The 14,560-nt window shown below is 29.0% G+C and overlaps 1 protein-coding gene across 1 annotated transcript in view; it reads left to right on the top strand.

Moving 5' to 3' along the window:
* Window positions 1–449: 449 nt before the first annotated feature.
* Window positions 450–14,560, top strand: part of LOC135930270 (neurexin-4-like) — a 19,377-nt gene continuing 5,266 nt past the window's right edge. Inside the window, exons 1-16 of the mRNA XM_065467049.1 lie at window positions 450–512; window positions 2,365–2,506; window positions 2,805–3,011; window positions 3,346–3,521; window positions 4,748–4,930; window positions 5,131–5,365; window positions 5,814–6,020; window positions 6,121–6,265; window positions 6,464–6,711; window positions 7,152–7,290; window positions 7,926–8,140; window positions 10,168–10,384; window positions 10,837–10,913; window positions 11,118–11,297; window positions 12,118–12,336; window positions 13,220–13,522. Of these exons, the coding sequence (XP_065323121.1) occupies window positions 450–512; window positions 2,365–2,506; window positions 2,805–3,011; window positions 3,346–3,521; window positions 4,748–4,930; window positions 5,131–5,365; window positions 5,814–6,020; window positions 6,121–6,265; window positions 6,464–6,711; window positions 7,152–7,290; window positions 7,926–8,140; window positions 10,168–10,384; window positions 10,837–10,913; window positions 11,118–11,297; window positions 12,118–12,336; window positions 13,220–13,522 (2,956 nt within the window). The remainder of the gene's footprint in view (window positions 513–2,364; window positions 2,507–2,804; window positions 3,012–3,345; window positions 3,522–4,747; window positions 4,931–5,130; window positions 5,366–5,813; window positions 6,021–6,120; window positions 6,266–6,463; window positions 6,712–7,151; window positions 7,291–7,925; window positions 8,141–10,167; window positions 10,385–10,836; window positions 10,914–11,117; window positions 11,298–12,117; window positions 12,337–13,219; window positions 13,523–14,560) is intronic.

Here is a 14,560-nt window from a genome sequence, read left to right as displayed (position 1 = left end):
TATTTATAATCAAATGTTTGAATTTGAAAATGAAGTTTAAAAATTTAAATTATTTTAATTAATCAGTTATAAAACCATATGACGCGCTTAATATTAATTTATTGCCCATATCTTAAATTACGTATGAAACAATGTATATAATACAACCGTTATTATTCAAAATAACGACATTTTGTAAATTTAGGGCAGGGTCTTTAAAAATCAAAGCTTGAAAAAAAATTCGAAGCCGGGTTAAGTAAATAAACATATTCAAATGTGACATTTATTTTTTATTTTATTGCCAATTACGACAGTAAATTTATGTACTTGTCGCAAAAAATTAGCTAAACATTAATAAAATTATAAATTTTTTATTTCACTTTGGTTTAAGTAAGCTATCTTTTCAAATTTGAAACCCCACAGCTGAAATATGGCTAAAAATAAAGTTATTACCAAAACTATGATTTACTATGCTAGCACCCTACTTTTATGACGAGGAAAAGGACAATAAAATTTTAGATTCATTTAGGCATGTAAATTTCACGGAAAATTGGGAGAGGGGGAGCTGGAAAAAATGGGAAATTTCCTTTTAAAAATTTAATATTGATTTTTTAAAAATGTTTTATCAAAAATATTTAGACTATTAATTTGTTATTTAAATAAGTTTGATATAATTTAAGTTATTTAGTGTGTTATCTTCACTTGAAACGATTATCTTTAAATCGAGAAATTTGTCATATATCTCGCAACATCTAAATCTAGGTATCCTGAAAATAGGTTTATAAAATCTAAGTCTCGGCAATAAAATATTTTCCGATTCCTTTTATAAATGGTTCTATCTCTATAATTTTATTCCGTAAGAGATTTCCCTGATATGAATAAATGCTTGAGGAACGGCATATAAGGTTGATTTGTCCGCTTCGACTTCCTCTATTTGTGTAGAAATGACTTTATAAATTTGGATAGATGTGTATCATTTAAAAAACTTAATTATCAAGAAGATCAAGTTCTCTTACCTCTAAAAATATGTAGTATTGCCGCCTTTATTTTTTTAGCAGACTGTTAATTTTCATAACTACTGTGCAAAGAGTTGGGAGAGGTAGGCAACTTTAAGGAAATAATCCTATTTATATCTTTTTCCTTAAACATATAAGAAGAATGTTGAATTTTACATATTTTATAATAATTGGGGTTTTTGCTATTAAAATTTAAATTAGCAATATTTTATTTGCTAGATCCTTTAAAAGCAAATTAAGTCCATATGTATTCGATAATTAGATATTTAATTCTCACAAGTGTCTAAGCATTTTTCATTACTTGCATTATTTATTATAATGTTTATTTTTGTGTTTCCTATTTCTACAATTACTTTAATAAAATTCACTAGATATATGTATTCTCCCTTATGGATATTGGTCCCAGTTTTAATCAATTTATAGAAAATGGAACTTGGTTTTGCTATAATAAAATTTATAACACATACAACTCTTATATTTGTCCACCCATCGTTAATAAAGGGTCATATTTTTATCTTATCTTTCGGTTACTATATTTTTAATCCTTTTCATTTTGTTTAACAAATTTTTACTGAGTAAATATCTTGTGATTATTTTAAATGCTGTTTTTAAAAGATTGAAATAATTTCTTCCAAATACACGTTGCATTGTATTTTTTCAGAAATTTATATTTATTAGTTGAATTAAAATTAGATGAGGATGTTGGACTTATCCTATATATTTTTAACCTTTAACTACTCCTTATCCTTATTTGAGTTATTATAAAAAAAAATTATTTCAGTCAATAAAAAAATTTCCTAGCTATTATTATATCATTAAAAATTAACGTATATACTAGAGATCTGCATTGGGCGGGTTTTCCCTCCGCCCGCCCACGCCCTTCCATACATTGAATGGGCATGGTCGGGGTTTTTATAATATTTTCAACATTGGGCTGGTGGGGGGGGCGGGTTGAAAATTTTTTAAAAGTAAGGGGTGGGCGTAGGCGGAACTTTTGCTATTTTTCAGGTGAAATGAGGAGAACAAACTTTCAATTTATTAAAAATAATAGTTTTATTTCATAATATTCCATATTATATATGTTTAATTAAATATACATTTAAATAAATAAAGAGCCAAATCAAGCCATTAAAATAATTTTTCAACATTAGGCGGGCGGATTAAACAAAATTTATAGATAAATGGAGGTAGCGGGTGGGTATAACGATGTTTTGAAGATATACCCTATTTTTGTTCATCAAAAATTTTATGCATCCAGCCAATACCCTTTAATAACACGATATTTTAAAGAGTAGCTACCCGATATGCATTTTTTTAAAATATTATAAATTTTAATCATAATTTAATTTTCTTAATACACGAAATATAGGTTTTTAAAGGAAATTATGATTCACAGACATCTGTTCGCAATAATTTCTACCCTCCTATCATAGCTCGCTTTATTCGAATAAATCCGCAAAAATGGTACTTATATATATCCTTACGCGTAGAACTCTTTGGATGCGATTATCGTAATGTTTTGCCTATTACCAAATATTTAGCCATATATTAAAAAAAAAACTAAATGTATATTTAAAGAGGTATATAAAATAAAAATAGAATTGAATAGATTGTACTCTGGTTTTGTTAAAGAGCTCGATTTAACCAATTAATGTTATATTTTAGCCAAAATTATATTATACAACCTATAATTTCCTTAATAGATTCCATAATCTAAGCACTAGTAACTAACTATGAAGAAAAGATATAGTGGATGAATTTTCCAATTTTTTTTTTCAAATATATAAATAAACTAATTTTCTTATACAGAGTCCAACGTGATTAGTTTTTCCGGAAATGGCGATCTTATTCGATACAATATAAGCGATGATCAAATACACAGAACTTCTGAAGTAATCCGGCTCAGATTTTTGACAAGTTACAAAGATGGCATCCTAATGCATAGCCCCGGAAGTCAAGGAGACCTAATATTTTTAGAGCTGAGGGACAGCAAATTGAGGCTCTACGTGAAACTGGGTTTTTTTTTAAAAAAAAATATAAAAAACATTTGTGATTATGCAACCATTTTGAATAAAAAGCCGGTAATTGGGTAAGTTACGATGTAACTGCATCTTATAATATTAAAAATGATTGATGTTCAAAAATGGATGCTTCATCCTCGCAAAAATTTAATGTTTTAACAAAAAAATCTTCATTTAAAAAATTTTTTGGAGATCAAAAATCCTTAAATCCTTGATTTTTTTTATATTGAAGAGCATTTCAAACTCTGCAAATTACTTAGTACAGAGTTATAGACGCTAATAACAAGGTTACAATTTTATAATCATTGCAACCTTCTTTATATAAAAAGGCGACAATCACGAAGTCTCGTTGGAACCCTTGACTGTCGGTAACCTTTTGGACGACAATCGTTGGCACGATGTCATGCTAGAAAGGAACGGCAAAAACCTCACCATGACCGTAGATCAAATGAAAAATCAATCGCTTATACCCGGAAGTTTTTCGCTTCTAGATTTGGATAATTACGTAAAATTCATTCATATTACTAGGAGGGTGGGTTATTAGTTGGACAATGCCTAAAATCGGTTAAATTTCACTTTGATTAAGAGTAACTTTTTTTCCAAGTTTTCTAAAAGAAAAAGACCCCTAGGTGAAGGTTTAGTTCGTGGTTAAGAACTCGTTGTCTTGGTCGGTTAAAGATGGAAATATATTCAACAATGCGCGGGGGAGGTGGGTGTTAAAAAATTCTTAGGGTATCTTCTGTGCTCATAGCTATAAAAATGAGTGGGTGTTTTAAATTTATTTTAGGCTATGTTTTTTTTTCAATGGAAAACGATTATTGGTATATTTTCAATGCGAATTTTATTTGAACACCAAAAGAATCCTTAAAATCTAAAAAAGATAGAATTTTATTGCATCGATACAAAATATTAAAATTTGAATGTATAAAAAAAAAGAACATTTAAAAATTAAAATAACCTTGATTATAAAATCTTTTCCCATTAGATTAGATTTAAAAAGAAATGATAAGTTATTGTCCTGGTTCATCTTATTCTTGAAATTTATTTCGGTTTAGCCCAGGCTAAAAAGATTTTGAACTAGGACACCCTCTTTTGGATTGTTTCATAACCGCTTACATTAAATAAATATTATTTGTTATTTATATATTTTTTTCCCACAAAGATACTACCCATAGCCTCTTTCTTTTTAGACTGTTTATAGGAAGCTATAACCAGCTAAACAGACTATGTTATTGTTTAGAAATGAGACGAACCAGGAAAACATAAGACTCCAACTTCTATTATAATTTTTTTTAAATTATTCAACGCGATTTGTTCAAGCTGTGCAAAATCAAGCTAATGAATAGGTATAATTTATAATTATGTCGCCAGATGATGAAAACTCTATGATAAAATTGAAAAAGTTGCGACGTATATTGCAAAAATTATTATTTCTGCGAAGAACCGCTGTGATTCCAATAACGTTAAATACCACACCGCTTGAACTAATCGCGTTTACTATAAATGAGGCGTAAGGTTTTTGAAATAACATCAATATTTTAGAATTAAAAATAAAGTTCAGGCCAAATAAGTGTTGTATAACGGCCCGATTTGGGTCGATTTTTTAAAACGGGATTATTTTGACTAAAATTTTGTTTTATTTATCATTTATCAATATATTATAGTTCGTTACTTAAAATTATTTTTGTTTTAAAAAAAATAAATAAAATTTACATAATATATAAAAAAAAGATAACTTTTGGAGGCATATACTTACCACCGACAGCCAAAAACAACTTGGCAATATCTTCCCAACTTAGAGGCTTTAAAGGATGCGTAGATAATATTTTGATCAACGATATCAATATAATCTACGAGACTCGTAAGAATGCCAAAGGGTTCGAAACTTTGAACAACCCCGGCGACATGTGTCGAGTACGAAATTTTATAATTTAATGCATCATTTATAATATATTTTGAAGTCCATTTATGGAGGGCGGGGATGGGTCAGCTAAACCATTTAATGGCTGCTTTTGATTTAGATGATGGTTACAATTAAATCATTTATCATTATTTTTTTAAATTCATGGAAAAAAAAAAATCCCTAATGGAACAAAATTTTTTTTAAAAAAAAGATTAAAAAATCCCCAGCAGTAACCTTTACCCTTCCCGAAGCGAACTTTGAATGGCCGGCCTTAGATGGCATAAGCGCTTTGAATATATCGCTCGAGTTTCGAACTTTTCACAGCAACGGATTGCTAGCCCATCATAAACTAGGAGGAGCGGGCGGTTACATAAGTTTGTTGCTGGCTAAAGGAAGGATCACTCTAACCTTAAGAGTCGCCTCGCAGATGTCTTCCCCATTTGAAGGTTTTCCTTTGTTACACTTTGAATATTTTAGATAAATTATATTTGATCTTGCTTTGTATTTTGGTCATATGTTTGCCATTTTTTTCTGTCTTTAAGTGTCTTCGTAATAACGGCGCAGCATGCCAATGGCCAATCCTATATTAGAATATATGACAACTGGCACTTACAGTTGTTTTTTTTGAAATAATTTTGCCATTTATTCTTGTTCTCAACATTTTAAATTTTTTTAAAACAAATTTATAGATGTTTTTCTTTTTTCAGGTAATTTAATTCAGAGTTGAAAAAAAAATTTTTTGAGCAAAAATTTTGAAGATTTATATAAAATTTAAATTAAATATTTCTTAAAATTTTTAAGTTTTTGTACTAAAAATAATCATCCATAATTTTATCTCAATCAATCTCTTGACTCTCTATTCAAACACATTTTTTTAAAAAAAATTTAAAATAGGCATTGTTAATCTAGCTAACCTATATAGCGAAACCTCTAACAAGCAAAGTATAGATCCTTTTGAAAATAAGCATTTTAACGATGGAATTTGGCACAGGGTCACCCTCTATATCAAAACCAACGAAATACTCTTAGATGTCGATCAATGGAAAAGTTTGACCCGAAGGAAAATAGATATCAGAACCGGGAAAAGTTATCAAATCGGAGGTTAGTATTTATGTAGATTTAAATTTATATAAATAAGAGATTATGTGTTTTATTAGATTTAATTATGAAATATATTTATATTTAAAATTTTATATAATAGGAGGAGTGACTCCCGACGAAGATCCAGGTTATTTAGGTTGCATCAGATCCCTATACTTGGATAGTAGAATGATCCCCCTAGCTTCTCTAACTCCAAAAGATATCAGCCAGGGAATAAGCATCGATGCCTGTACGATTGTGGATAGGTTTTGTGAGATTGATTTAATTTATGGGCTCATAACATGTCTTAGAAAAAAAAATAATAGATTAGATTATAATATTATCATATGATATATATCTTCTGAAAATAATATAATTCCTTTTTTTGTGTTATTAAAAATGAACGAATATTTGGTGCAATTTATACCTTAAATTATAATCTCTATAAAATGTACGCATTTAAGATGCACCCCAAACCCTTGTCTACACGAAGGTGTATGCACCCAAGATTGGTTCGATTTTTATTGCGTATGCGACGGGACCGGGTACACGGGACCCGTTTGTCACTCGTCCATTCACCCCTTATCTTGCGAGGCTTACAAGCAAAGGCGAAATTTGTACAGTTCGCCCTCGACTAGTTCGCCATACCATAGTAATGGATTCGAAGATTCGGATACCAAACGGGACGAATATAAGGAGACCGGATACAAAGGTTTGTTAAATTAGTATTTGGATTATAAATCGGTCTCGTTAAAATTTTAAAAAAAAGTTTTTTCGGCCCGGAAATTTTGTACAAATCAGTGATTTTTTTCGTTTTCTATGAACTTTAAAAGAAGGTGTTTTTAATTACAATTTTGCATCTCAAGTATGAACGAGATGGTGCAAAATGTAATGATTGCCATAATAGGATTGATGTAAAAATATACCTCTAAATAAGTGGAAACCAGATTCTGTCCTTATTTTATAAATATTCTTTTATAAAAAATAATGAAGGTAAAAGAAATAGGATAAAGTTAAATTTAAATCTAGTTCTTTTAATTAAATTTTATCTATAGTTATTTATCTAATCTTTAGAGAATTGAGCTAATGTGATTATGATAAAAAAAACTCATATCCTGTAATAGCAATTTAACATTTAATAAATTGAATTAGCTACCACGAGTTCAGCCATATCACTAACCGGGACGTCCTTGATCATTGATATGGACGGGAGTGGGCCAGCTAAGCCATTTAGGGTCGTTTGTGATTTCAGTGAAAACTCATCGCCACATCGTCAAAATCTTGATACTGGGTATTAAAAAATAGATACTTTATTAAAAGGTTATATTTTGTTACTCATATCTTTAAAAAATATAATTGTGTTATACAATATTGATCTAATATTATTTATTAATTATTCAGTAGTTATAATCGATTTCATTTTTTGAATTAATAGTTTATTATTTATGCATTTTTACGTGAAACACTACTACCAATGTTTAATCCAAATTTAGGTTTAACCCGTTTAAAATAAAATTATGTTAAACCAATATTTTAAAAATTTATCAATATTTATATTTTAAAATTCGCTACATGTTTATTCTTAAAAATAAATAAATAATAGTGATTAGAATAAATTGCTGTTTATCTTAAAAGCTGAACATGCACATGGTGTGGGGGGAGGAGGAGGGATATCTTAGATGATATATAATGTCCCGCAGCTAGCTAAGCTACGCATAACATCCACATTACTTTGATATAAGTGTCATATATAATTTTATGAGAAAATAATTAATAACAATAACTCTCGGATGATAGTCATTGTAAAAGACTATCATAATTTTCTCATTTTCAAATTATGTTAGAATTAAATCAATAGTTTGTCATAGGTTTTAAGATAGTTAAATATTTCATTTTTTTAAAAAATATTGTTTTGATTGATATCAGTTCTTCCCTTACTCAAACCATCCTTTCTCACAACTTTCAATGGGAACGTAACATGGTCACGGGATATCCCGAAGCCGGAAGTTACAAGCAAAGACTTTATTACGAAGGAATGGGCGATGACCCATATTTATTGGATTTGTTCGTTAATAGATCGTTGTCATGCAAACAAAACATAAAATACGAATGCCTTATGGCTAGGCTGATGAACAGTCCAAGTTTAAATACTATTTATATTATATATATCTGGAGACCTGCAGAGGTACCATCTGCATAACTCGGGCTGAATTATTTTTCAAAATTTTTTTTTGGCCCGGCCCATGTTTTATATTTTCAGACCCCCTAGATTTATTGCTTTAAATATTAATCAAAGGAGGGGTTCAAAGAACATCATCCTCTTCCCCCTTGAAAATGGTTTTGACCAGGGTTGCCAGATTTATTCAAATAAAAAGCGGGAGAATTTAACAATAATTCAAAAAAAAAAATTTCTTTTATAAAAAATGATTTTTATTTTTTTTCCCGGTAATTATTTCTTTATTTAAATGAAAATAAATTGATTATTATTAATTTAACTTCCCCAAATTTGAATTTATTATCGAACTTCGTAATATTTAGATTTTCCAATTTATTTATTGATAACTTGGGCTTTAAAGTTTTAACTAATTTATTCATTAATAAAAATATCTCCACTGCAATTAAATTTTGGGATTTAAATTTTTTTAACCACGTAAGGTCATCTACATATTAATAACTAGGCCTAATAAGTCTCGGCAAATACATTTTCAAAAAAGAATTTTAATATTGAATTGGGATTTTTTGGAGATAAAAAAATACGATTAAATAACTAAATAATTTTTATTAAGTCTTTCGAGTTGGTATTAATGATAGCCATCTTGTTAGAACAATTCGTAGAAGTTCAGACCATTCAATATCCTGAGAATCCATGATTTTTTTTAAACAACATATAACCCATTTGTTGTAGATCTGCTGAATTCGGCTTAACCATTTATTTCTCTGTCTATTGATAATTGAGCATGCCCTTTTCTTCCTGCATTGTAAATTGTATGGCACAGGAAACCAATGAGGATAATATTTTCATTCAAAATGAATAATTTTGCCATTACAATTTGCCTTTTTCAAAATTCACACTTGCGTTATCATCATAAAAAGCTGTTACATTTGATAGTGAAAGGTCACATTTTCAAGGCTTTGCAAATCCGATGGAATTTTTCTTAGAAGTTTACTCGACACACCTCTTTCTTTATTATAATTGCGCAGCATTATTGGAAATGTTTTAGTATTTCCATTATTTGATACATCGGTTAATAGAGAAAATGGATGACTTTCCTTATCCTGACGTATTTCTTAGTTTTAGGACCTAGAATATTTGACACTGATGATTTTGTTCTTTTACATTTTATCCTTTTGGCTATTTTTGAATCAGGAAAGTGTATAGGCAATAAATTTGCAGCACAATATGCAGATAAATAACTAAGCGAATGTTTTATCATTTGATAGATGAATGTTGTTTCGGCTATCGCAATATTATCATCATATAAATTATTTTTTTCTCCTCTATGGCTGAAATAAATTTTATATTGCACATTATACAAATTGCATTTAAGCTACATTCTTCTTCCCTGACCCATGAATAAATGGAATTCCAGTTATTTTGATATTGCGATTTACATTTTTTTAGATGTTAAACTTGTTTTTAAACTGTAATTTATAAATAATTTAATGGAATAAAATTGGAAAAGAAATGAAATGAAATATCATGAGAAAACTTTATTTAATTAATCACAAATTTTTATTGGCTATATAAAACTGTTAAAATTTTAAATAATAAATTGTTTACTTCCATCATCTTATGTAGATTGATTTCTAAAAATTATATAAAATATTTACTTCACATTCGCATAATAATCATTTTCATCATCAGAATCAGAGAAAATAATTATATGATTTATCGTAACAATTTTTTTTTAAATTAAAAGATATTAAATATTATTTTATTTTAAATTGGAAAGATTTTGGAGATCGAAAAAAAAAATTAATTTGGGAGAATTTTATATTAGGAAAATCGGGAGAAAGCGTAAATCAATAGACAGCGTGTTTTAGCGTAAACTAATATAAAAAAATTGGGATATTACGTCGAAAGTGGGAGTTCTGGCAACCCTGGTTATGACCAAATATTATAAGAGAAAATATTTGTAGAATTTATGTATTTGTGCATTCACCGTAGATTGGAACACGCCCATGAGTTGGTGGGTCTCCCGGCACAACCAACCCATGTATTATTGGGGAGGGGCACCTTCCGGTTCAGGAAAATGTGCTTGTGGGGTCAAACAAAACTGCATTGATAAGGATAAATATTGTAATTGCGACTCGTACAAACCCTACCTAACGGAAGATTCAGGGTTTATAACGGAGAAGGAGCATTTACCGGTCGTTGAAATCGCGTAATTAAAGTTTTTTTTTTTTTAAAAAAGAATTTTTTTTTGATTTATTAGACAATTCTTATAAATAATGCTCTTCTAATAAAGGTGAAGTATCCTATAGTTCGCCCACTTTTCATATCTTAATACTAAATCAATTTTTTTCTTTATACTGTGTCCAAAATATTTTTTTTTTTAAAAATAAGTTCGTAAATTTGTATATAAATAAATATAAGCTAATTTTAAATATAAAAATACATGTCCAAAATTTAATTCTAGAAATTTTTTTATATAAATTTAACATTTCATTAAAAAAATTTTAAATTTGGGAAAGTTTTAAAACTTTTCGAATTTTTTTTTTTAAAAAGGGGGATTTTGGATATAGCCTTTTTAAGCATTTTATTTTGAATAAAGCATTTCAAATATTATAATGTTTTAAATATTTTTCACTATATTCAATGAAATATACATTACAGAATCGGCGATACTGGCACCTTGGCAGAAGATCGTAAAGCTTATTACACTGTTGGGCCTTTGTTGTGCACTGGCGATCGTAAACACATTTATTTTTATGTTTTTTTTAAAAAAAAATTTATCTTTACCTATTATAATTGTTATTATAAAATTGTGGATAAATTTAGTATTAATGAGATTTACTAATTTTAATGATGAACATAACATTTTATATTTATAGCTATAACCATCTGAAAAAAAGTTTATAATTTATTCATATTATTATTTTTTGCACATTTTGTAGAATTGTTCGAAAACGTGGTAACGTTCAAGAGAGCTAAAGCGATTCTTACTTTTCCTCCCTTGATTATAACCGATTCGGGGGATATACAATTCGAGTTCAAAACTTCCCATTTATCCGCAGTATTTTTCGAAAATTTAGGCACCGACGGAACCATCACTTACTTCCGCCTTAAATTAATAGGTTCGCTTCCTGCTAAATTTTTAAAAATTTGTGATTTCAAACAAAAACAGCAATTTGTTTAATGTTTAAATGTTGACTCAAGTTACGAGGGCAAACGTAATCGGTAAATAGCCCTTATTTTTTTTTAAATTAGTTTTAAGCGAAGAATCATCGGCTGAATATTATAGTGTTCTATATTCACAAATCAAAATTATTATCTTATAATCTAGCATAAAATCTTTATTTATTGCTTTGTATTAATTATAGTTTAATCTCCTATTTAAATACAAGAAACATTTTTTTAAAGATGCTTTTTGTGAAAAATTATCCCACGATATATACGCCCAAACACATATGAATGTGTTTTTTTGACGAAATCAAGCAGATGAGATACAAAAAAAAACTTTTAACTTTAAAATGAATTTTAAAAAAATTGTGAAATTTAAGGCATTATTTTGATACAAACACCCTAATCAACATCAGGCTTTCGCCAATAGCTAATATATGTTACCCCATACTCCTTCCCTTTAATTCACATAATCGACTTAAATGTGAAATCTATAAATAACTTTTCCGTACGTGAATTATTTACCAACACCTATTTTATACGTAACACTTATTCATAAAGCTCCTTAATGCCAAATTTTATAATATTATATGTATATATATATGTGTGTAAGAGATCAGGATCAAATTTTTTCACTTGTAACGGATACTAAATCGGTTTGATTACCCACCCGAGTTCTGTTCCAAAATCTGGTTATTTTAAGAAACTGGTCTGATCTAAAGAGAAAAGGATTCGAAAGAAATATAAAATAAAATATTTGTTATTTAATTAAAGACGGCAGAAAGCTACAACTAGAATTTAATACCGGAGATGGGAATCGAATTTTAACGATCATGGCCACGGACTCGTTTAATAACAACGAATGGCATTTGGTTAACATTGAGTGGAGCAAGAAAGAAGTCAGATTTTGGGCTGATTCTTATAGACCCGAAAGTTTATCGGAGATGGAAGCCAACTTCAAGGCCCTAAAATTGACGAGAAAGTTTGTTATAGGTTAGTTCTTTTTTTAAAAAAAAATATATTATATATTTTATTAATAATTGAGTGTATATGTAAATGGATTTGCCAATACCAGATAACAAAGAATTTTTGATGATTATAGGTATAACTCGTTCTTTTTGAAATCTTGAATAGCAATTTATTTTCATACTCAGAATTAGAGTTATACAGGACCCGGCTGGTTAGTAACTTTATTAATAAAATATAAATCCAGTCCCGTGGCCCAAGGAATATGAATATTATATTTCCCCTTCATTTTCACATCATCTATTTGTAAATAGAATAAAATAGATAAATATCATTATTTTAATTGTATCAATTTTACGCTTAGGATTGGAATAGGTTCTATATGGAATGTATATCTATTCCATTATTATTTTATATATATATATATAGTTCCTCTTCACAATATATTATATATTTTTGTATTTACCTTTTTTTATATATATATTTTTGTTATTATGCTAATTTCTTTTTTCTTCTTATTTTGTTAAGAATTTACCCTAATTTTTATTTTGGGGCTTTTCAGAACAAATAAAAAAAATTTGTTCGGGATCGGGCATGTCCAGACAAATTTTTTAAAAGAAATTCCGGGCCGGGTTTGGGAAATTAGGCCCGCTTCAGATCACTAATTGATACTATATTATTATATATGTTCTTAGAATTAGAAAATGTTAAAAATACTAGTCAAAATATGTTGATTAAATCAAATAAATACCATTTCTAATAATTTAGAGGGATTGTTTTTCTTATTTGCAAAAAATAACATGTTGAAACTGGAAAGGTTAAAATCACGTTTCTAAACAGGTGGTCTAATATATAGAATCATAAGCATTTTAAATAGGAGAGCCTAGTGTATTATATATTTTTTTTAAAGGCGGAAAAGCGGACATGACCGACGGTTACATTGGTTGCATGAGGGTTTTTACCGTGAACGGCCAACTTTTAGATTTAGTTTCCAAGGTCGAAGCTATAAACTCTCTCCTCAATTCTCATAGGACACCTGGATTGAGCCACAAAAAAGAATTAAAAAATATGGGCATACTTGTGGGTTGCATGGGCGCCTGCCGGATCTCCGACAATTACCCATGCCAAAATAACGGCACTTGTTACGAAATGTGGTCTTACGCCAAATGCGATTGCGCCTGGACCGCCTTCAGAGGACCTTATTGTACCGAAGGTAATAAAAGAAAAAAGTTTTTTCTTGTTTATGGAAAACAACAATGGATGGTTTATGGTATCTATCTTGTATTGCATAATCGGCTAAAAATCTCATCTAAGCCTAATTAGGCATATCTTTACAATCGGCTAAAATTAGTTAGTCAAAATTTGGCATCGGCTAAGGAACTCGGCTAATCGTCCATCAGCTTTACGTAGGATAAGCCTTAGCCTTAATTAATTATTATTTATTTATAATTTATTACGTAACGCTGGGACAGACGATTAGCCGAGCTCCTTAGTCGTTTTTTAATTTTTTGACTAATTAGTTTTATCCGATTTTTGTTACCTAAAAACTCTGCTAAGCCGTTTTGGAGTCGGCTAAAATTGGCTGACTACGCAACAAAACATCTATCCATGGTCACGTAGGAATAAGAATCAGGTCGGTGTATGTTTTTCGTGAACTTATATTACAAATAGTAAATTTAATTTGTCGAGGAAATGTTAGAAACCCTTATATGGCTACCATTTTTTCCTGCTTGCCATCCGGGCGCTCTACACTTAACCCTGCATTCACAGTTAGCACGAATTCGCCGTGAAGTAAACAAAAATGAATACTAAAATTGAATCTAGGCCCGAAAAATAATTCCCCGGAAATAAAAATCCCCGGAGTACCCCCGGAAAATAAATTCCCAGGTAAATAATTCTCCGGGAAAAAAATTATCATAGAAAAATAATTCCCCGGAAAATAATTTCATCGGAAAAAAATTCCCCATTTTTTAAATCCTATAAAATATTAAATTATTTTTATAAAATTAACAATATAGGAAAAAATATCCCCGGGAAAAAAATCCCTAAAATATTTTTTGAGAAAATCGTCAAAAATTCCTGTAAAATTTTTCCAAATAAAAATTTTCAAAATAAAATAGTACTTGTAATTAATATTAAACCTAACAAAAACTTAAATTATTAATTAATACTAATAAATATAATGTATAATGTTATGGACTTATCCCGAACCCAGGTTTAGTGAAAATGAAACAAAGCAATATTTATAAAA

This window comes from Gordionus sp. m RMFG-2023, chromosome 5 (assembly GCF_954871325.1).
Source record: "Gordionus sp. m RMFG-2023 chromosome 5, tfGorSpeb1-WG-v2, whole genome shotgun sequence".
NCBI lineage: Eukaryota > Metazoa > Nematomorpha > Gordioida > Chordodea > Parachordodidae > Gordionus > Gordionus sp. m RMFG-2023.
The sequence above is the reverse complement of the archived record's forward strand: the minus strand, read 5'-3'. Positions and strand labels throughout refer to the sequence as shown.